This window comes from Cotesia typhae, unplaced genomic scaffold (genome assembly GCF_013202065.1).
Source record: "Cotesia typhae breed Kobodo isofemale line unplaced genomic scaffold, CoteBio_Ctyphae scaffold_13, whole genome shotgun sequence".
NCBI classification, from domain to species: Eukaryota; Metazoa; Arthropoda; class Insecta; order Hymenoptera; family Braconidae; genus Cotesia; species Cotesia typhae.
In genome coordinates, this window is record NW_027423774.1 from 2,161,583 (window position 1) to 2,184,884 (window position 23,302).

Below are 23,302 nucleotides of genomic sequence, written 5' to 3' on the forward strand. Positions count from 1 at the left end.
TAGCTCCTGACAGAGAAAGAAGGCATACATAGCAATATTACAGAGTGCTGTGTACTGTACACTGTATCAGAACTAAATTATTGAGGCACGGCGAGGAATACTGGTGCATTATACAATCTAACCTGTTTCTACGAAGAAGGATGTTATAGCATTCAGCAATAACACCTAGGCTAGGCAGTAGAGTTTTACTCCCCCTGCTCTCCTGCCCCAACCCTCTCTACCCTCCTCATGCAATTGTCAAGCCTTTTCACCTCACAAAAGCCAAGGTAGCAGCAGCGGTAGCTGGAGTAGCGGCAGGAAAGGGAAGCGAGGAGGGCCAAGGTGCTGCTAGTGCTGGAGGATGACGTGGAGTTTGAGTTGGAGAAAGAGGGTGGTTGTGGATGTGGATGTAGGAGAGGAGGTTGAGGTGGAGGAGTTGTTGTCGGAGGTGGAGGTAAAGCACAACTTGGCTACAAACTCTTAACCGAGACAAAACAGGGTTCGTATTGATTTTTACGCCAGTTCTGTGCACGTAACGTCCATCGCTGACACAGGGTAGCACCAGGTTTAGTCATGCCAGTTGGAGACCATAAATGTCACTTTAGACACATTAACTGTTCTCTCTACATATATGTGTATTTGTATTTGTATTTCTCTATATGATTGTACATTAACGGCCAAAAGTTTTATTAAACTTGCTAGTCAATTTTTTTTAGTGATTCAGCAATTGAATTGTTCATTTTTTCTTTTGTTACACAATAAAAACTTTTTGTAAGAACACAACACTGATTTTTCATCTATAGTCATACATTTATTTTTGGGCATGTCTGAATATATTTACAGTAACAGATTTTTCATCATTGCGTCATATCAAAGAAGTTTGCAGTCAAAATTTTTGATATTAAAATTGAACACTTTTTTAAGATCATACAACACAAAAGTTTTTAATACTTTACATCAAACTTTTTTTATTCTAATAAAGAAAATTTTTTTTTACCATGTATGATCGCTCAAAAAATTTTAAAGACATTTTTAAAATAAATTGATTGATGTTAAAATTTAATTTGCAAAAATTGAGCAGTGAAATATAAATATTGATAATTGAATCAATTTATGATTGAAATTTAATCGTTAAAATAATTTATTTAAGAATTTTTAGTATTTATATTCATATGCTTAAATATGCCCAAAATTTATTTACAATACTCTGTAATTTATGATTCATCTTTATCGGGTGTACATATTGCAAATTTTAATACATTAGAGTGTTAATAGTTTAATGCGCCAGGGTAGTAAATAGTTGCTATCAGAGAATATTGAGAGTTCATTAATTTTAAAGCACTAAGATTCTATTTGAAACACCAACAGTGATAATGTATTAGTAAAGAGAAAGCGCTAAGCTTAACGCGTAACTTTTGTGAATTTGGCAGAAAAAATTTTTTGATTCGAAAATTTTATCAAATTTATAAAATAATTTTTTTTTTAACTTCAATAAATTTATTCTATTTAAGAAAAAATTAATTTTTATTTTTTTTTAATTTTTAAATTAATATGTTAGTAAAAAAAAATTATTGAACCAAGAAATTATTCTTTGGATATTAGTTTTTTTTTTCTTAAACATACGCATGAAAAAATTTCAACTGTGTAAAACAGGCAAAAGCCTATTGAATATTAGATTACAGATAAGAAAAGATTTTATGAATAAATTTCAAATTAAGTGAGATGTATATTTATATATTTATACGATTCCTTATATGTTGGGGTAAGACTGTGCAGTACTGTAAAGTATAGAGCGTAAGTAGTGTACTTTCAAGCCTTGGGGAAAGTAAGAGTTGTCTAGTCCCTGACTTGCTAACTGGTGCATTCGACCCTCAGCCGATCAATACTATACTGCACATAACACGCGACTACTTGACTGGTTTATGCTTATATGTAATATGTATAGTGATACATATACCCGGTGTGAGTATGAGACACCTGATTACCGCTAAATTAATCTATATGGATAATTATTGTCAGTGAAGCTATTAACTAATCATTTAAAATGTAGTCGTCACCCCACCGTTGATGGTAAATAGAAAAGTACTTATGCCTTTTAAATATGTAAAGATAAAAATATCATATGCTTGTTTGTTTGTTTTTTTCTTTCTTTAATTGTGAGTTACAGTGTGTATGTGGATACAGAGGTATGCATGAGATTCAAGACCTTCCATTCCGCCCATGGGGTAGGTTCAGCTCTTGGATCGGCGTAAACAACCTCGTCCTTCAAACCCCTCGTGGTTTTTTTCCCGCTCGGAAAAACCAACCGCGCTGTGAGTAGAGGACGACACGAGACTCTCGTATTGGAGCGGACTAATTCAAATGTCCTTGAAAATGTATAATTATCTTTTTACTAATTGTTATTATTTTTTTTTTCTTTCGTATAAAATAAACATTTTGTTCGAGAAATAAAATTATAAAATTATGAAACTGAATGGAGTTAATAAAATTTGATTACTTTGGGATTCATTTAATTAATGTGGTGGTATCATGATTTTTTCTTTATTTCTTTTCACGTATTTTTATTATCAGAGAACAAAAAAAATTTGATTGTTGTGATATTAAAAATTATTTCAATTAATTTTATTTTTCAGTAAACTTTTTTGGCTTTTTAATAAAGGTTTGAACAGATTTATTTTAGATAAATAATTTGCTTCAATTTCTCGCATATAATTTCATCTTTCAATATATATATTAATACGCACATTTGTCGTTTGTAATTAAATTTGATTTTTTTATGAAATCATAATTTCAAGTTTAAGAAATTAAATTATTTAATAAATTTTTCTAAATAAATATCAACGTTCTTAGAAAATTATCATATTATACACGTTATAAATAATAGATTGATTAATAAAGGAAAAAAAATTTTTTTTTCGAATAATAGAGGATTTTCTTGAATGGAGTTAAAAACTTTGCTTATTTAATATTAAAAATTACAATCCATCGAATCCTATCTAATTTATAATAATAAATTAATTTTAAATATGTAATATCTGACCCATTAAACGCGAGTATTGATATATTATGTGATAACACTCAGTCATTGAGTATTTGAACAGTTAAATAATTAGATATTAAGTTTTGAAAACATACAAAGTTTTGTTGATTAGTTTTAAACTTATTCAGAGACCATACAAAACAATATTAACATTATTATTGTAAATACAGAAAACCATTAAACAAAGTAATTATTTTCGAGGTTTATGTTCTTGCGGTTAGTTATCTAATTGTTTTAATGTCCGAAGTTCAAGTACTCAACAACTAATTACTTGTGTATATTTTGACGCAGATGATGTTAACAATATAATTCGATTTTTTGATGTAACTTTTATAAAACATGAAGAAAAAATTTAATTTTGTGTTTATGAGAGAAAGTAGAGCCACAAAAAAATTATTATTATTAATAATAATGATAATAATAATAATTGTGAGAAGTTTTAGTAGAAAATACCCTTTGAATTAATACATTGACGTGTATTCTACCCTAGTGTAAGTAGTTGTAGCATTTATACAAAATATATAGAGAGATAAGGCTTAGACAGGTTTTGAGCAAGTGAGAACCGGATGAGGGGATGACGGGTGGGTAAAAAGCAGCGTGGCGGCAGCATGGCGATGGCGTTGTCTATACTGTACGTTGAGGTCGCGCTTGCGTTGTTATCTGTGAGCGCACGTGACCGCGATCAATACTGCGTGAATATTGTTGCCTGTATTAAGCACTATCCATGTGTAGGTGATTGTCGAGAGTAGTAGTATTGTATATAGTATGCAGTGTGAGAGACAGATACGAGTAAAGACCACCAAAAAAGGAAAGAGAAGACCAGAGTTTCGGGGTAGGGACTTCGCAAACTAAACCGAAGGATGGTGAATTCGAAAAGTGTTATTCCGCGCGTCTATCTCTGAATGATATGGAAGGGAACGCCTCTCCACGTGGGTACCACGTGTGCGCTAATGTTTTTCTTTCCTTTTACTTTTTTTACACCCCTTACCTCGCATAACTTATTGTGTTACAGCAAATCACTTATCATTCCTTTTATTGTATTGGTCATTACATCAGTACTATTGGATTGGAATTTATTTGAATCACGATTTTATTTCGGTGTTTAATCCTCGCCGAGTTATCAACTATGACCATAACTATCTTTGATTTTTTTTAATTATTGACCACTCAAGTTACAGATTTTTTTTTTTTTTTTTTTTTTTAGCTGAATTATTTTAGAGCAGACTTGCGGCAATCTTGGAGTTTTAAATTAATTAAACACTGTTTTTTATGATACTGTACTTAGGATTTGTTTTAAACGATAAATTGTCACCAAAAATAAAAAAAAATTCCACGTTAAGAAATTTTAATATTTTATTAATATTTTCAAAACAAAACCAAAAAATTATTGTGTCACGTGCTTGTACATTTCAATACCATAATTTTTAGATTTTTAATTGATTTAAAAAACCAAATAATTGCCGAGTATCTGCTGTTTTTATGATACTAAAATTAGCAGAGTTTTGATAATTGTGGAGCTTAAAAAAATAGTCGATCAAAAAAAAAAAATTAAAGTCTACATTAACGCTTGAAATACTCGAGCAATTAAATGTGAATAAAAATTTTGAGTAAAATTTTAATTTAGTTAATTAATTTTTTTAATTTTACGTATTTTTTTTATAATACATATTTATTACCGTTAGATATTAATTAAATTACTTTATTAATTTTTTTTTTTTTTAATGAATACATAAGATAATTGTTATGTCATTCCACTATTCAATTCTTATAAATTTTTGCTTAAAATAATTTTATTAAAAACAATAACTTGATTTTAAGCCTCGTAAATAAACATAAGTTTAAAATTTAGATATGACACTAAGAATCGACAGCCTTCCGATAATTTTAGAAATTTTTCTCAACAAACCAACCATTAAAAAAATTTTTTTTTCCAATTCTTTGGATTATTGATTGATCTATTAAATAAAAACAAACTTTTTAATTTGATGTTTTATCAAATTGATAATAAATTTAATCTCCACACGACAAAAATCCTGTTTAATTTTTCAAGTCCAAAAAAAACTATCAACCTCCTGCTTTTTTTAGTATCACACTCCTAATTACCTAATTTAAAACCAAAAGAAAAACATTATTTGACGGTCCGCCGAGCCTGATACTAATCGTGCGGGTGTTTTAATAAAACCAACAAAAAAAAAAAAGCGACTATGGGTGCGTGACTTTCTAAACCAAGTAATAAGTGATATAAAATATATTATAATAATAATAATAATAGTTATCAACACTAATAAAAACCACACAAGTATGCGTAAAATAAAATAAAAAACCAAGGTGTAAAACTAACCTGCGATCCGTAAAGCCGACATTCTCTGAAACTCTGGCTCCTGAAGCCACTTCCACATCCTCCTGAAAGTCTCTCTGCCGCTCTTGAGCTTGGACCAGGGTTTTGGATTCCTCAGAAGATCACTAAGGGTCCCCTGACTGCGACACAGCACCCTCTGAGCAAAAATAGCCTGGGGAATACTGTAGCGCTTCAACTCAGCACTGATCCTCTGAGCGAGTTCCTTGGTGTTGATCTCTTCAACCTCAGTAGCCCCATTGCCAGCCGCTGAGACCGTTTTCATCACCACAGACGTGTGCTGGACATGGCTGTGGGATATCGTCTGCTGGATATTCTGCTGCTGCTGCTGTTGCTGCTGCTGCTGCTGCTGCTGCTGGATCTGCTGCTGCTGAATCGGCGGCGGCGAGGCCGCGGGAACCGTCAGCGTCGGAGGCGAGTGATGCGAGGGAGCAAAACTGGTGGCCGCCGAAACCGGAGGCGAGGGCGGACTGAGAGCCGCTGGACTCTGCTGGAGCCTGGGGAGAAAAGCCGGCTCGTAGTGCGGACTCGCGGATTTGTGCGGAGAATTGAGTCCGCTCTGGCTGTACGCACTCTGGGGGGACAGAGGACTCGGCTGGAGTCCTGCCCCCGGCGATGGGTAGTTGTGCGGCGGCGACATCCCCATCGGCGGGAGCTTGTCGTAGGTGTAGGGCGAGCTGCCCATCCCGAGGCCGATGTTCCCAAGGCCGTTGTTCTGCATCACCGCGAAGCTCCCGGAGACTCCGCCGGCCGCGTGTCCGCCGTACACAAACTTGTCACTCATGGTAGAAATCGGCGGCAGGGGCTGGAGCGGGGTCAGGGTTGCGTAGGAGGACCCCGGTGAAAATCCTGGAGGCGACATCCTCTCAGCAACTGAGGTCAGCGTCTGGTAAGTCGGCTCCGGCTGCATCGACCTGAAGTCCGTCGCGTCAATCATGCTCGCGACGGAAACACTTATGCCGGATGTCGGCGTCAATTTCCCCGGACTCAACAACTCCGAGTCACCGTCCCGAGAATCACAGTCGACGTCCTGGGGCGGCACTATCACCGACAGACTCTCCCTCGCGTGAGGCCTACCCGGTGGCTCCTGCGACGAAGACAAATCCTCAGCGCCCGCGAGGTCTCGTTCCTCCTTGACGCCGAGCGCGCCGCCCGCGAGTAGTTCCAGAGGGATGCTCGCGCACCCGATGTCCGGACTTTGTGATGCCGAGGACGACATACCCGAGTTTCCACTTTCTCCCCCACTTTCTGTCTCAACTCCCGAGTTACTGACGACGCCGCCACGGGTCGCTTCGTGCTGCTGGTGATTGTTGTAGTTATTGTTATGATTACTATTATTATTATTATTATTATTATTATTATTATTATTATTATTATTATTGTTATTATTGTTGTGGTGGTGGTTATTGTGATTATTGTTGTTGTGCCGTCTGGTGATGTTGATAATGACAGTTTCGGTTGCATCACCGAGGTCCCCGCAATTCCCATCCGGAGAGTCGACTATTTCGGTGTGGTGCTCCCCGATCTCCCCGATTCCTTCCATCTACAAACATCTATTCGCTGTCTTCCCGCGGTTTTATCACCAACCCACCGGACTTAGACTCTAACGCCGCCTTTATCGTTATCACAAACTATAATCCCGCCACTGTTCAACCCCCGGGTCACTTTACCGGAACAAACTTTAATAACAACAACAACATCAACAATTATTTATAAAATAACTATTTTTTAATTAATCAACACTGTCAAACTTCCCGCACAATTTTAAAATAAAAAAAATTATAATAATAATCACTTATTAAACAACACTGATCAAGTACTTGCGGTGGAAAACAGTCGAACATCCTTAGTGATCCCGCAAAACGTGGATTCATGACACACAAGAAACAAGTGACACTTGTATTTGCGCACGAGACTCAACTGACGAAATTTTACACCGACAGCTCACGCGTTAAACACTGAAAACAAGTTACTGATAAGATTTATATGTATTCAAGTTAATAGTTAAGATTTTATTTAATTTAATAACAATAATAATGAAAATAATAATTATTTTAGTAAAGATTGTTACAAACACCCGATGGCAAGTCACGGAGAGTTTAAAGTTTGCTGGCCGGCGTTTCTCAGTGCCCTTAACCCCGCCAGTTAGATGCTCCCCCTTCACCACCGCTCCCCACCATCGCCACCACCACCAGGACACCGTCCGCCCTTCAAAGGCGCCCCTACAAACAACGTGGTACGCGTAACTGGTCCAGGTGTGCTCTGCTATTGTTTCTTTCTTTATGTTGCTTCTTTTCGGGACTCTTCCTTTCTCATTCTCAGTCCACCGCCGATGGGTTGTCCATTATCACTGAGCAACCAGTTCGCGCATTTTTTTAAAATTTTAAAATTTTAATTTAATTGTTTTTTTGATTTATAAAATTTGTTTTTATCAAAAAAAATTTTTTTTAAATTAAAATTATTAAAAAATAAAAGTTGGTTTGACTTTCACCCCCTACTGAGCGTTTTATCAAACACCCACCCGGCACCTTCTCCGCCTCCACCACCACCACTCGCGTCAGTCAGGTTTCTATCGATTTTCCGATACCTCGTGACCACTAGCTCGATGCGCCGATATTTTACAACTAAGCCACATAAACACGATCTTATTTCACTAGTTTTTTCATTATTATTTTGATTAATTATTTTTTTAATTTATTACATTAATTTTCAAAAATTTTTATTTAAAAATTAATCCCAAAAATAAATTTTTAATAAACTTCTTGCACTGTTAATTGTACAGTAATAATAATAATTATAATTTTGAGTAAAAAATTTTAAAATTAACACACGTAATTTTAAAAATAAAAGAGTTTGAAAATCTATCAAACGTCAATTGAGAATCAATTACTGTCGCCATTTTTACGGTCGCCATAAATTCATCCCTCGTATCAATTAATCAATAATTTCTCTTGCATGCGTACATATATTATTAATATTTAAACAAACTCGGAATTATAAGATTAGAGTTAATTTTTAGTCACAAGCACTTCATAAAGAAAAAAAAACAAAGTCACTTTGTATTTAAATATTTAAATAAAGAATAATTAATAAATTATCAATAATATTATCACTGGCGAGGGGGCTGCCGGTAACTAACTTGTCGACGGAATCCCAATCAATGGTTATAAAGCACCGAATAGAATACGCGAAAGCGTCAATAAATAAAATCAATGGCTGCTTGGCGCTGCGTCACTTTCGATACCGCTGTCAAACGGTCCAGCCGTTCTTTACTGATATTATTATTGATTGTAATAATAATAATAATAATGATTAATAATTATTGATAATTAATAATAAATAAATTTCAATAGATTTTTCTTGGAGATAATTCACGGTCACTATGAAAATGAAGAGAAGACGAATTCGTATAGCGCGAAAAGGAATTCAGGCTGCGCCAAGTCTTACTCTCTTGTCTGCACGCGCGACGCTTACACCCCTCTACCCATTTCACCCATTGCGATATATATATATATATATATATATATATATATATATATATATATATATATATATATATATATATATATATATATTATATATGGATGTTGATGTGTGCGATTGTGTAAGTTATTCTTCTGTCTTCCTTCCGTTGTCTATGCGTGGCGCAATAAACGAGCGCACGCGCCCAAACTAAATTTTTCCCGCAAATTTACAAACTTTTTTTTCCACCCCTAGTTTTTCCGAATTTTTCGAGTTTTTAAGCTCGAAAGTTTATTTCTGTAAATTGAGAAGTTAATTTTTGTGGATAATTAAAGTTTGTGAAAATTTTAGACGAATGGAGAATTTAAAGTCAAAATAAGCGTCCCGAGTTGCGCAAATCCGAGGTGCGATGACGTGAACAGGAGAGGGGCTCGGGCTGGGGGGTCAGAGGGGCCGATCTTACACGGGGATCTGTAACGAACTCGATACACAGGGAAGAGCCTTGAAGGGACGCCGAGTGGGGTAAGGTGGTCGTGCTCGAGCTAGGGGTGGAATCAGGAACGAAATCAACTTTACAGAGCCCCGAACTCTTGATTGTTATTATTTAAAAAAATTTTTATCGATTTTCTCCCATTTAAATTGAAAATTAATTTTTTTAATTATTTATTTTCGATTTTTAATTAAAGTAAAAATTTTTTTAATTTTATTTAATTGATTTAATTAGATATTAATAATATTACTGTAAAAAAAAAATTTATTAGTTTGATGTGAAATTTTTGTAAAAAAAATTATTTAGATGCTGAGAATATTTATATAAAACATAAAATAAAAGTCTGTGATGTAGCGTCGATATATCGTTCTATACTTGGAGTGAAGGGCTGATGAGTGGAAGGGTTGTGAAGCATTTAATAGGAGAAAATTTAATATGAGCGAAATAATCGATAGTACGACCGATATGTATGTTGTATGTACTTGCAACTTGCGACGGACACAACTATAACTCTGTAACTGTATTGTTTGTATGTATATATGTATGTAGATGTTACATGTATGTTGTATGAGAACTGTATGAGAAGGAGGAATGAAATGCGCATGACGACAAGTCGAGACGATGTACTAGTACATAATATAACATACAAATCGCGAATTACATGACATATATATTCTTTAGCTTATATTGTATATATTTATAATATTACTATTACTATTTATGGTATTTTATGTTATGTTGCGATTATTATTACTATTATTATTATTGCATGCATGGAAGTGTATGATCTAGATGTATTTAAAGTACTAGAAAGAAATAAGAGCACTAAGCGCAGCTTTATATTATGTATTGTGTTTAACAATATATTTATCATTTATAAACCGGATATGCAAACTTTCTTCTTCACTTTGGTTTTGTTTTAATTCTCCTAAATTCATTAGATTTTATTTTATACAACTTTATGGTAATAAGTTCAACTATCACAATGATATTCAATTTTAATCCTCGTTGTTATAATTTTATTTATTAGATTTCAGCAAAACTTTTTGGGTTAGTCTTTAAATATTTTATCACCGATTATTTATTTATAAATCATTATCGTTTAACGCGGATATTTTATTCAGAAATTTTTGATTATTAAAACTTGATTCTTGTTACTTTTCATTTAATTTGCGGGTTTTATAATGCATTTTTTATTACTAAGTTTGAATTTGTTTTAATTATCACTTGCTTTTGTATTTAATAATTAGGATATTTATTTTCATTTTTATCAATTCAAAAAGAAAATTTGATTAATCATTAAATTAATACATATCATGAAAAAAAAAATTTTTTTATTTTATTTTTACGCAAATATTTATTCTTGTTTTGGGTTCTTTTAATAGTTTTTTATAATTGAAAAGATTTACACTAATTACAATATTAACTTGCGGTAAAAAAAAATTAAACATTTAAAAATGATTTAAACATAAATACTTGATTTAAAATTATATTGTTCATTGTTTATAAAAAACATTAAAAATCTTAAGTTATTTAAAAAAAATTTCTTATGATCAATTTAAAAAAATCCAAATTAAATTTTTGTAATAAAAATTAAATTTTATTTTAATTGATCTTTAAAATTTTTTGAATAATCATTAAAAACTCCGGGATTAACAATAAAACTCTATTGAATTAGACACAAAAAATCTAAAACGACCCCTACACTCGAATAATTTACCCTCCTTAATAAACCCAGCAGTAAAAAATATTACCTCCAATCTTGTACAAAATAAACAAAATATTTCCCTTATATTAGAATCTAGAGAGCATAATACAAAGTGCATGTGCACATATAAACATACATTAAAACCAGCCCCCAGTGGCTCCCAGGAAAATCAATATCCATAATTATGTCTTAGCACGTGGTTCAAAATAGGTCTCCACCTAAGACACGGGCCGTGAGTATATGGGGTCGATCTAAATCTCTTAATACAATCAATAATCCATTCATCGAAAGACCAACACGCTAAATATTGCCGTCAGTCATTTTTAAAAGCCCAATTTTGTTGATCTTTTGACTATTGTCGGATCTACAAAAGCGAGATAAAAAAAAATCGATAATAAAAGAAGAAGGATTAAAATGAAGAATAAGTTTAAATGTAAATTGGATTATTGAGCTTCTAATTGACGTCGCTTTTATCAACACACATGTATAATACACTGTGAACTGTGAAGTAAAACATAAACACGGCAATCCAGGTAAACTGATGATATGGGAGTGTGTGTGAGCAAAACATATGATCGAACTTATGACCACATGGCAAAGAAAGACACACGAAGAAACGAACGGAACTTTTTAGGCTTAGGAAGTTAAGAAGACGTAGGGGCAATATAACTCCCTGGGAGCTCACCTGCCGCCAGGTGTCAGGGGAAAGGACCATCTGCGTGAGGGGTCGGTGCCATAGAACCGTTTCCTTTTCATGGTATCCAGATCCGCCCGTATGTGTGTATGTATGTTATTCATGTGTGGATAAGCAGAGGTGTAGGTGTAAATGTACACACACATACATCAATGTGGATGGATATGGTTTACATCCACGTATAGAGGGTTTAGATATCCAAGCCGGGTGAACCACATATATTCGTTCCCTCTGTCGCCTCAATATCCTTGTCGGTGTCCTTCTGGCCTCTTGCTTTATATTATCCTCTATACATACACGTTAGGCACGTGACATAATTAGGGACGTTGGGACATACGCGTCATTGCCAATAGATAGACGATCCTTCCTGTTCTCAAGAAACATTATATATCATATTCTGTATTATAAATTACATATTCTGTATTCTGGTGGGATAAGTGAAAAATCATTTTTATAAAATATGTCATTTTAGATTAATTAGAAATTTTTATTTTTATTAGAATTAATTTTTAATTTGTGATTTTTAAAAATTTTTTATAAATCACTAGAAATTAAAAAATTTGGTAATTATTTACAAGTGGGGTCATTCCTATATTTGGCCATAAAAAAATAAAGATTTTGATTGATCTTTTGCCTTCAAAATTTGGAAAAAATAAAATTTCTATTTTATCTTTTTTTGATGTATTTTATTTTAAAAGTATATAAAAAAATGAACAATTTAAGAAAAGAAAAAAAATTAAATATCATAATTTTCTAAAAAATTTGTAAAATTGTGAATCAATTTATTTTTTTTATTTTTCATTTTTTTATCTATTTTTCCACAAAAAAAAAATATCAATAAAATCAAATAGAAATTTCGTTCAAAAAAATGAAAATGAAAATGTTTGACCCCGCTCGTAAATATTTACCAAAATTTTTTTAATTTTAAATGGATCTCATTTTTTAATGTTTTGATTTTCTAATTTTACAAGTCATGACTATAAGGGTAATTTTTTTCAAATTCTAAAGTCTTTTAATGTAATTAATACTTGTTTAAAAAATCGATAATAAATAGATAATTTATAAATAAATAAAAAAATAATTTTCAAACTTTAAATATATATATTTATTTTATAATGAAATAACTTTGGAATAAAATATTTTTGTTTCAAAGATTGTAAATACGGGTACTTAAAATAAAAATATACAGATATATAGTTTTGAATTCGGAGTAATTCCATGAAAGATATACCCTTTAATCATATTCAGCGCCAATCGTTATACTGAGCTCGGAAGAGATAATCTTCGTTTGATGGTACCAGCGATTTGTATCCAGTATTACTAAAAAATAGACAATTTGTAAATCAATTGTTGTCAATAGTTCTCAATTAAAATTAAAAACTCACTTATTTCTCCAGGTTCCACAACAACTTGTAGTTTTTTGCAAGAAAAATAACACTCACGCGGAGGCTCGAGAATCCACAATTTGGAGCCCTTTAACTGCGCCTGCCATGAGGGATGATCGACGTCATCGACCTTGAGAACGGAAAAGTAACCATATGTTTCATAAATATCGATTATTTCATCCAGATAATTTACACTTACATGCATCGGAGCACCGTAGCCGGGACTTCCCATGAAAATCCAATCCGTTTTCTCGCTCTCTGCAGTCGTCGGTAAGAAATAAAGTCTACTGTAGTGTTGACGTAAAATTGAACCTATTTTCTCATCACAGTTGCTCCTGTTTTTAAAAAGAAATTCCCGATCAATAGAACGTTTTAAATAGAGTTTTAATATAATTTATTTTGAAGTTATAATTATTTCAAAATTTTAATTTTTTATCTGAAATTTTTAATGAATCAAATTTTTTTTTGACGAGCAACAAATTACAGTCTATATAAATATTTTCGGATTAAAAATATTTTTGAATAGACTTACCAGCCAACATACCAAGGTTCTGACCCAGGTTTCAGAAGAATTCTATCTTCACTCATATTAAAGACATCTTGCAAACTCTTAAACCCAGTTTTGTATGGAAAAAATTGGCAATTAGCGGCTCGGCCATGGTACAGAGATTTGAAAAATGAAAACGAAAACAATTGTGCAGCCGTCCAATTCACAGTAGCATCCGTTATTACTACCGGCTTGCCAGAGTATGCATAACTGTGGAAAAAATAATTTTTTATCAAAAATTAAATCAAAAAAAAAAAATATTCTCGTTCAAAAAGACATTACCGTTGTTCAAAAAAATCAGGATCAATATTAGCGAGCTTTTCAACCTGCTGGATACTCTGACACATGGAGCAATCTTCAGCGGGCCGAAAAATTTTTTGGAAAATATCTGGCGGCTCAATCAAGCACTGGATAAATTAAATCATTTGATTAATTAATAAAAAATCAAATAAAAAATTTATAAAAAAAATACCTTTTGAAACTGAAGATCACTAAAGTGACTTTTGACAAAATAATAAAAAATCCAAGCGAGGAAACCCAGTAGAAAAATATGTTTGCGTTTCACAGAAAATTTTACCATAGAACCCCTTAACTGATTGTAAACATTCCAGGATTTAGCGGCTTTCGTCGTGAGACAAAGGCCGTCAATTTTTTTGACAATTAACAGTAGCTCTTTTTTAGCGGTATCAACGCGATTTTCAAAGTTTTCCGGCCGATCTTTCGCCATGGCGGTACCGCAGCGGTACCCCGTTGATGATACACTGTGACTATTTGAAGCATCCTCAACAAATCTCGGACAACTTTCGCAGATGCTGTGCGCAAGAGTGGATTATATATTGGAAAAAAGTTAACCCAAGTGCGAAACAAGAAATTGGTGATAAAGTACTCTAAATTGGTTTCTGGATTCAAACGATTACTTTTACACTTCACTTACACGGGTTATTTAGTTTTATTTTATCGCCGGTCTACGGAAGTTTAAATCAAGTTTCACGAGATAAAAGTTTTTTCTTATCGGAAAGACTCAGGTGTTTGTATATATTATGCTAGAAATTCATAAATTATTATTATCGGGTTTTGAATTATTTGATCAAGAAACAAGGTTGTGTCTCACGCTCAGTTAGTATTTTTAGTCAAATAAAGAAAACTACTGTGTCTTCATTAGGCTATTTTACATTATAATTAATTTTATAATTTTTGTTAGAACTAGAAAATTATTTAACTTAACATAATATTTTTTGATTATTTTTATTTTCCGGTTACTTAAGTCCAAAAAGTTGCCAGGTTACAAAAATAATTTTTTTTTTTTAAAAATTTAAAAATAATTTTAAAAGAAACACTTTTTGGATAATTTTTTAACAGAAAATGTTTTTAATTATTTTACCAAAAAATTTAAAAGTTATTTTGAATAAAAAAATTTATTTTTCAAAATCTAACAAGTCTGTTGATGTTCTAAAATCTTACAAAATAAAATTTGATTTCAATTTTAGAAAATTCAACCGTTTGAATTTTTCAAAATTTCCAATTTTTTGGAAATTAAAATTAATGTCTAAGCGTTAAAAAATTTTTCACTAAACACCTTTGAGACTTTGAATCAAAAAAGTGTATGTATATACTTTAAAAAAAAAAATAATTTAAAGAATACAATAGTATATATTTACTGAAATGAATCTTGGGCTGGAATTTGAACAAGCACATGTGGGACTTAGGTAAAGGACATTGGTTTGTAGGTAACGTGCGTTATCTTCTAGCGCAGCTGGCTCTGCTCAGTGAACTACTACAATTCATGAAGGACAATGATATCACTTCACTGATCCACACTAAATACAACGTCTCAAACTCGAGTGTACTGTACGTTCAGCATTGAGCATACTGTCACATTGTGTAATTCAGATACTCTGTAATTAAATATCGCTTAGACAATACAATAGCTAATCATCGCTTTTGATTTATTTAAACAACTTGTAATTATGGGATCAAAAAAAATGAAAGTTGAAGGATTAAATATCGGCTACTAAATAGTGGGAAATAATAAAAAATAACGCGATACCGCCGAGACAGAGACAGAGACAGAGATAAAGGGTATTGACGTTAATTTGAGTAATGACAGAAGTGCATTATTATTGGATTGGGCTGTAATGCTAAATAGAATAATAGTAGTGTACTACTAGGGTAAATGGTAATAAAGAGGTCGAATCGATGACTCAATTTGTACTACGACATGACTGTATTCTCAGTTAAATTTACGTTGGAATGGAAATAAATTAAAGATAGATTGACTTTGACACTGTTCGAATAAATTGTAATGCCTTTTACGTTTGTAGATTGCCAATTTGTTCTATAATCTCATTTGCATTTATATTTTTTTAATTATTTCAAAATAAAGTTTGTATCCTGTCGCATTTGATAATTTTTATTTTTATTGATATTTAAAATGATCAGCCAGTTTTTCATGAAATTTATAATCAGAAAATATTTGTAAAATTCTTTTTTTTTTTTTTTAAAATAATTAAAAAATTATATTTTCATAAAATAAAATCCAAAGTATTGATTTTTAAAAATTTTATAAATTAAAAATTTATTTTTTTCAGAGTTCGTGAAAAATTCAATTTTTTAGATGTTCTTTTTTCAGATAACAATAAATAACTATTAATTAATAATTATTAAATTTGTTTTATTCAGAGCGACATGGTAAAAACTCAGAAAATAATAAATTATGTACAAAATGCTGCCAGGGAAGCAGATCCATGTGGAAGATACGGAGTTGATTATTTTTTAACGGGCACTGGGTTGGACATAAATCCGCATTACAGTCGTCTGGGATTAGGCACTCATCTTTTATTAACCAGGTATTTAAATGTTCTCAAACTTATCAACATATTCATGATTCATAGAATAACTTAATATCATAATCATCAATGTAACTTATGTTAGAACTTAGGAGTATAGTTATGAATCATTAAGATTGTTCTATAAAATATAATTTTTTTTGCAGAAAAAAAGTCGGTGATACATACAACATCCCAGTAACTTCAACAATGTTTTCTTCTCTGCTGGCGCAAAAAACCGCGGCAAAAGCTGGGTTTGTTGACTCTCTAGAGCGAGGGTGGGATAAAGCTACTGACGATCATGGAGAACCGTTGTTTCCAGGACTAAAAGGTCTTCGCTGGAAACAAATGGATAAAATATTGTTGTAAAAAATTAATTTTGACAGAAAATCCATTTTCTCAAATAATAAAACTACTCGCGTACCATTGGCTACAAAATCAATTAATTTTTAATGAGACGATAGACTAATAAATTATCAGTAATGTTTTAGTTCTTATGATCAATCGATAGAGATTTAAAATGTAAAAATATTAATCTGATGGCAGTGTTATTAATAAGTACTCTAATTGATAATGAAGTACATGAATTATGGTTATGAGTTACAAGTAAAATACCACAATTATATTTACTTTATTTTCTAAATTAATTTTTCTTGATAAAAAGTATTCAATAGAATACTTTGATTAAAAACATAAAAATCGAGACAGTTCAAAAATATTTAGGCAATAATATTAGTTTTATTTCTAAAATAAATTATTATTTAACTATTTTTAATTTTAATTGATTAAATAAATTTTAATAAAAATCAAAATTAATTTTTAGTTTAAAAATTATTTATATTATATTATATTGACATTTAAATACTTCCCGCATTTTATATAGCTGCGCACAACCTTCTGCGCATTAAAAGCGCCACCTTTCAAACAAGTAGAACTTCTTTGTACTTCCCAGACTTTTTTAACGTCAAATGATAGCTAACACCTACTGCTGAAAAATTAAATTTTCTAATGATATAAACACTGAGGAAATAAATAAACAAAAAAATAATAATAATATTAGTCTGTCATTCTGCGTCACAGACTTTCAATGCAACAGCTGGATCAAAGTCCACTGCTCCAAGTGTCTGCAGTAAACACACACTACTGTTGAAGATCACAATTTTCAGTCATAATCAGACTTGCTGCGAGTGTAATTCAATTTCGATTTTTATTTTTAATTTCTTCGATAAAAAATAAAAGAAAAATTTTCAAATAAAAGATAAATTGTGACAGTTTTTCGCGTCAAAAAAATTATAAAGTACAAAAATGTTGTCTGTGTCAAAAATAATATCTCTTACGCCAAAGCACTTTAATAAATTTGTTAAATTGAACGCAAGGTTTGTCCAATAAAATTTATGTTTTATATTTATTATTTGTTTTAATAATTATTAAAAATTAATAGATGTCTAGCGACCCAGACAGCTTCGAAGGAAAATTCCACAAAGGAGACTAAGGAAAAAAAAGAATCATCGTCATTTACGATGAATTTGTTCCGAGGTCAATTACAACTAGAGCAAGTCATTCCATTTCCAAAAGCACTGAATTCTGATCAATCAGAGACGTTAAGAATGCTTGTTGATCCTTTTTCGAATTTTTTTGCGGTAATTCATTCATTTTATTAATTATTCAATGTCGTAATACATATTCATGAGTTTGCACTTGGATTATAAAACTGTAAGACTATTTGTGACCTAGGAAGTTAATGACCCAGTTAAAAACGACGATACAGCAGATGTAGATGACAAAGTAAAGCAAACACTGTGGGATCTAGGAGCGTTTTCTATTCAAGTGCCCGAAAAATACGGAGGTAGTGGACTGAACAACACTCAGTATGCGAGATTGGTCGAGGTAGTAGGTCAGAATGATTTAGGTGTCGGTATTTTTCTGGGCGCACATCAAAGTATTGGATTCAAAGTAAGTTCATTGATCTCCGATATTATTCTACTTTCATTTTCTATTTGATAACTCGCTTTTTCCCGATTTATAGCCGTAAAATTTATATTTTTTTTTTTTTTTCAAAATTAAAAATTTTTTTTTACTATTTCAAATATATTTTGACATAAAAAATAACAATAAACTTTATTATCGATTTTTATACTTTTAAACTCAGTTGACTGATAATAAATTATAATTATCATTGTCAATCAACGGTTTAAATTTGTTTACATACGATTGTGATTGGAATTTGATCTTGAATTTATAATTAATTATTTTTTATCGCTGTTATGATAAAACTTTTTATTTTAGTAGAATAAAATCTAATGATATTATTTTTTTTTTGCTTGAAACTTTTTAAAAATAAAACATTATTTTTAATATTAATAGATAAATACAGTTTTTTTTTTTTTTTTTGTAAAATTGTAATTTTTATCCGAATATTAAGTCAAAAAATTTTTTTTTTGGAACCGACGTATTTTTTCGAAAAATGTGCAGAAATGAAAAAAAATTTTTTTTCTTCAAATTAAAAATTTTTTTTGGACTTAAAAAAAAATAATAGAATTACTTTTCACACTTTTTACTTTTTTCCGTGTAATAATCTTATAAAAAATAGTAACAAAAAGAAAAAAATTGAGTTTTTAAAAATTTTTCTACAAAATTGAACTTAGGATTTAGTTTTATTTATTTATTTATTTATTTAACTAAAAAATTAAACCTAAAATTCGCAATTAATTAAATAAATTCACTTAAAATATTTACCAAACAATTTAATTGATTATTAATTAATTATTTCTCGAATCATCAGGGTATTTTACTATACGGAACTCCAGAGCAAAAGGAAAAATATCTGACCCGTGTCTCAAATGGCGAGTACGCAGCATTCGCCCTAACAGAGCCAAGTTGTGGATCAGACGCGGGTGCTGTAAAGACCCGGGCCGTAAAATCCGCGGACGGGACCCACTATGTAATGAATGGCAGTAAAATTTGGATCTCAAACGGGGGTTTGGCAAACATTTTCACCGTCTTCGCTAAAGTGCCTATGAAAGATCCTGTAACCGGTGAGACCAAGGAAAAGGTAACGGCGTTTATTGTAGACCGTGCATTCAGCGGTGTGACAAATGGGCCACCGGAAAAAAAAATGGGCATTAAATGCAGTAACACCGCTGAAGTTTTCTTTGAGGATGTCAAAGTGCCAGCCGAGAATGTGTTGGTAGGTGAAGGTCAAGGGTTCAAAGTCGCTATGAATATTTTAAACAACGGGAGATTTGGTATGGTTGCTGCGTTATCGGGAACGATGCAGAGTTGTATTAAAAAAGCTCTTGAATTCGCTAACCAACGGGTACAGTTCGGCAAAACTATTAATCAATACGGAGGTATTCAAGAAAAAATAGCAAGAATGTCGATGCATCAATATGTTACGCAATCTCTCGCATACATGATTTCGGGTAACATGGATCTTGGTAGTCAGGAGTATCAATTAGAAGCTGCTATTTCGAAGGTATTATTATTATTATTTTTTTATATAAGAAAATAAGGATAATTTTGTTCCCTGGATATTTATATGATAAAATCAAATTTTTTTTAGTTAAATTTAATATCATCATTAAAATCTTGACTTGAATTAATGATTTTTCAAGCTTTTCCGTGGTTTTCAACGATAGTTAATTTATTATAATAAGTTTTCGGAGTAATTTTAAATACACTAAGAAAAAACAAATTTTCTAAAAAAAAAATTTCTTGATTTAAGAATTTATTTAAAATGTATTAATTTTTTTGATAAAAAAAATTCAAAATCTACTGTAATTATTATCAATATTTAATTCTATCATAATAGATAAATTTACGAAGAGCTTTACTTTGATTAGTTCGACTATTTTTTCATACAAAAACAATACTCTCAATATTTTTAAAGAATACATTTTCTTTTATCAAAAAAAATTTTTTTATCTCGATATATTCGAAATTTGCGCTTGACAAATTGTTAATTTGTTTATTTATATTTTTTTTGTTCACGTCAATGAAATTCTAAGTCAAATATTAATCTGTAAAATTAAGAGAGTAGTCACATAATGACTGCAAGGTTGCTAGTTATTATTATTATTAATTCTTTAATGGATTTTATCTATTATTAGCAGAACATAATTTATATTTTGATCAACAGGTATTCGCTTCCGAATCAGCTTGGTACGTGTGTGACGAGGCTATCCAAATCCTTGGAGGAATGGGATACATGAAGGGCACCGGCTTGGAACGTGTGATGCGGGATTTGCGTATTTTCAGAATTTTCGAAGGAACCAATGACATTCTGCGATTGTTTGTCGCGTTAACAGGAATCCAGCATGCTGGAGGACACTTACAGGAACTCCAAAGAGCTTTCAAAAACCCAGCAGCTAACTTGGGGTTAATTTTCGAAGAAGCCGCCAAGCGCGCTACCAAAGCCGTTGGATTGGGATCAACCCCGACTTTTGCTCATTTACTGCACCCTATTCTTGCAGAAAGCGCTAATTTAACTGGAAAAGTAAATCACTAATTTAACAAATTTTCAATTTTCAACAAGAGTATTAATATTTGTTTATTTATTTATTTTTTTTTTTTAATTATTTTAGAGCATCGAAAATTTCGGACAAACTGTGGAAGGACTTTTAATCAAATACGGGCGTGGAATAGTTAATGAACAGTTTATATTAAACAGATTAGCTCAAGCTGCTATTGATACGTATACATCTGTTGTTGTTTTGAGCAGAGCTAGTCAATCGTTGAATAATAAAATACCAAGTGCTGAACATGAATCAGTTATGGCTAAAGTATGGTGCAGTGAGGTAATTGTTTTTTTTTTTTATTTAGTCTTCACGGAAAAAATAAACTGCAAAATTTTCGTCCATGTAAAAAATAAATTGTAACATTTTAAATTTTATACGCCCTTAGGGCTCCCGGAACTCATCTCGAATGCCATAAGAGCGTATAATAAAAATTCTATAATTTTTTCTAAGTCCAAAAAAAATTTTTAGTTTGAAGAAAAAATTTTTTTTTGCATTTCTGCTCATTTCTCGAAAAAATACGTCGATTCCAAAAAAAATTTTTTTTTTTGGAATCAGTATTTTCTTCCATGCAAAAAATAAATTGTAACATTTAAATGATAAATATTACATAGTTATTGTTAAAATCATGATTTTACTTTTTTACAGTTTACTTTTTTCTGTGTAAAAATTTTATTTTAAAAAAAAATTAATCAAACTAATCTTGGATAATTTTATAACTTTATTTTTATTTTTAGGCGGCAAGTCGTACAGCGTACAACTTAAAAGTTGTTAAATCAGACAAATCTTTAGAGATATTCAATCAAATGAAGACTATATCTCGAAACGTATGCGAAGTTGGTGAATGCGCACAAAATACACCATTGGGTTTTTAAATTATTGATTTGAATATTTAATTTATTCACTCATTTTTTATTGAATTAATTGTTAATTTTTTTACAATTGATTGATTAAAAAATAAAATTCTATCAATAAAATTGGGATAAATTTAAAAAGAGACTATTGATAAAAGAGAAAAGAGATTATAATAACTAATAATGTTATAAGTTATAAATAATTAAAAATGTGCCTATTGATGCCTTCCAAAATGTTATTTGTTTTTTAGATAGTTGATATATTTATAAAAACAAAAATATATATTATTGGTATTAATTAACAATGCAATTTACAAATTTAATTTTCAAGCCAACATTAGATTATTGTATATAAATAAAAGTTTGGTATCGTAAAAAAATAAATTTTCTACTTGCATTTTACAGCCTTTATTTTACTATTTTATCCACATAATAAAATAATTTGTTTATTAATAGGACTATACATAATGTCAAAGATGTAAACTTTATTTATTTATTTTTTTTATAAATATTAAGACTAATTATCATAAGAAAGTAATTAGTTTTCATTAATTAATTATTAATTTAACTCACTCATTAAGATTAAAATTTTTAAGTAACAAATTTTTATAATCTAATTTCAAAGTATATTGTTTTACGCAATTAAAGTTTTTAAGCAATTTACATTTTATTTAACAGAATTAGTTATTTTAATCATAATCTTTCAATAAGTTAAATAATCTTTGATTATAACTTTATTTTAAACTTTAAATGGAAGCACATGACGATGATTATTTCGAATAAATAAACTTAATAATTTATAAATTAAAAAAATTATAGGAATTATAAAAATTTTTTTAAAACAACAAAATAATTATTTTTAATTTTTTATAGAACTACGTCAGCTGAATATTTTATTTTTAAATCGAACTCAATTTTAATCATTGCAATTTTACCCAAAATTTTTAATTTTATTTTTTATAAATAGATCTGCATAATTTTAAAAATTTTTTTTGGAAGTCATTCAAGAATTTATTGGCACGCAAAACTTATAAAATTTAAATTTGAACTGCATAAATTAATGAATTTTAATTTTAAGTAAATAAATGCTTAAGTGACTACAAAAATAAATTTTACTAAGAAGAAAAAAATTCTTTAAAAGAAAAAAATAATTAAAAAAAATTCTATTTACATTGTATGAAGAAATAAATATTCAGCTGACATATAATCGAATAAAATAATTATAAATTGCTAGTAAAAAAAATGAAAAAGCTAAATTTGAATATTAATGTTTAATTTATAAAGAATAAAACATTTTTTAATTGGCAGACAGCTCGTGTAATCTTTGGTGCATTATAATAAAAAAATTTGCATGTGCTAATTCGTTGAAATTTATTGTTTTATAATTTTATAATTGATTAATTATTTTATTTAATTTACTAATTAATAAAATTGATGAAACTGATTTG

At 30.6% G+C, this 23,302-nt stretch overlaps 4 protein-coding genes across 6 annotated transcripts in view; 2 read left to right on the plus strand and 2 right to left on the minus strand.

The window, feature by feature from the left end:
* LOC141534629 (one cut domain family member 2) overlaps nucleotides 1-8,835 on the minus strand; it is a 44,954-nt gene extending 36,119 nt beyond the window's left edge. For both annotated transcript variants that reach the window (XM_074254093.1, XM_074254092.1), the window contains exon 1: nucleotides 5,361-8,835. In XM_074254093.1, coding sequence (XP_074110194.1) covers nucleotides 5,361-6,918 — 1,558 coding nt within the window. In that variant the 5' untranslated portion in view covers nucleotides 6,919-8,835. The remainder of the gene's footprint in view (nucleotides 1-5,360) is intronic.
* Nucleotides 8,836-12,694: 3,859 nt separating this feature from the next.
* Nucleotides 12,695-16,808, minus strand: LOC141534500 (bifunctional arginine demethylase and lysyl-hydroxylase JMJD6). Its single transcript, XM_074253883.1, has 7 exons — nucleotides 16,676-16,808; nucleotides 14,134-14,473; nucleotides 13,944-14,068; nucleotides 13,647-13,871; nucleotides 13,314-13,449; nucleotides 13,115-13,244; nucleotides 12,695-13,049 (listed from the first exon to the last, which is right to left on the minus strand). Exons 1-7 carry the CDS (start codon nucleotides 16,678-16,680, stop codon nucleotides 12,964-12,966), a joined length of 1,047 nt encoding a protein of 348 aa, XP_074109984.1. The 5' UTR covers nucleotides 16,681-16,808; the 3' UTR covers nucleotides 12,695-12,963.
* On the plus strand, nucleotides 14,579-17,185 carry LOC141534501 (uncharacterized). 2 transcript variants are annotated; one of them, XM_074253885.1, is made up of 3 exons: nucleotides 14,579-14,686; nucleotides 16,341-16,507; nucleotides 16,654-17,185. In XM_074253885.1, exons 2-3 carry the CDS (start codon nucleotides 16,347-16,349, stop codon nucleotides 16,853-16,855), a joined length of 363 nt encoding a protein of 120 aa, XP_074109986.1. In that variant the 5' UTR covers nucleotides 14,579-14,686; nucleotides 16,341-16,346; the 3' UTR covers nucleotides 16,856-17,185. The 2 variants fall into 2 exon arrangements, with proteins under 2 accessions (XP_074109986.1, XP_074109985.1); XM_074253884.1 differs by lacking the exon at nucleotides 14,579-14,686 and adding an exon at nucleotides 15,550-15,960.
* A 434-nt stretch (nucleotides 17,186-17,619) lies between these two features.
* Acadvl (Acyl-CoA dehydrogenase very long chain) lies at nucleotides 17,620-23,224 on the plus strand. The gene is made up of 7 exons (XM_074253731.1): nucleotides 17,620-17,862; nucleotides 17,928-18,126; nucleotides 18,221-18,439; nucleotides 19,269-19,961; nucleotides 20,625-20,981; nucleotides 21,070-21,282; nucleotides 21,738-23,224. Exons 1-7 carry the CDS (start codon nucleotides 17,792-17,794, stop codon nucleotides 21,873-21,875), a joined length of 1,890 nt encoding a protein of 629 aa, XP_074109832.1. The 5' UTR covers nucleotides 17,620-17,791; the 3' UTR covers nucleotides 21,876-23,224.
* The last annotated feature ends 78 nt before the right edge of the window (nucleotides 23,225-23,302 follow it).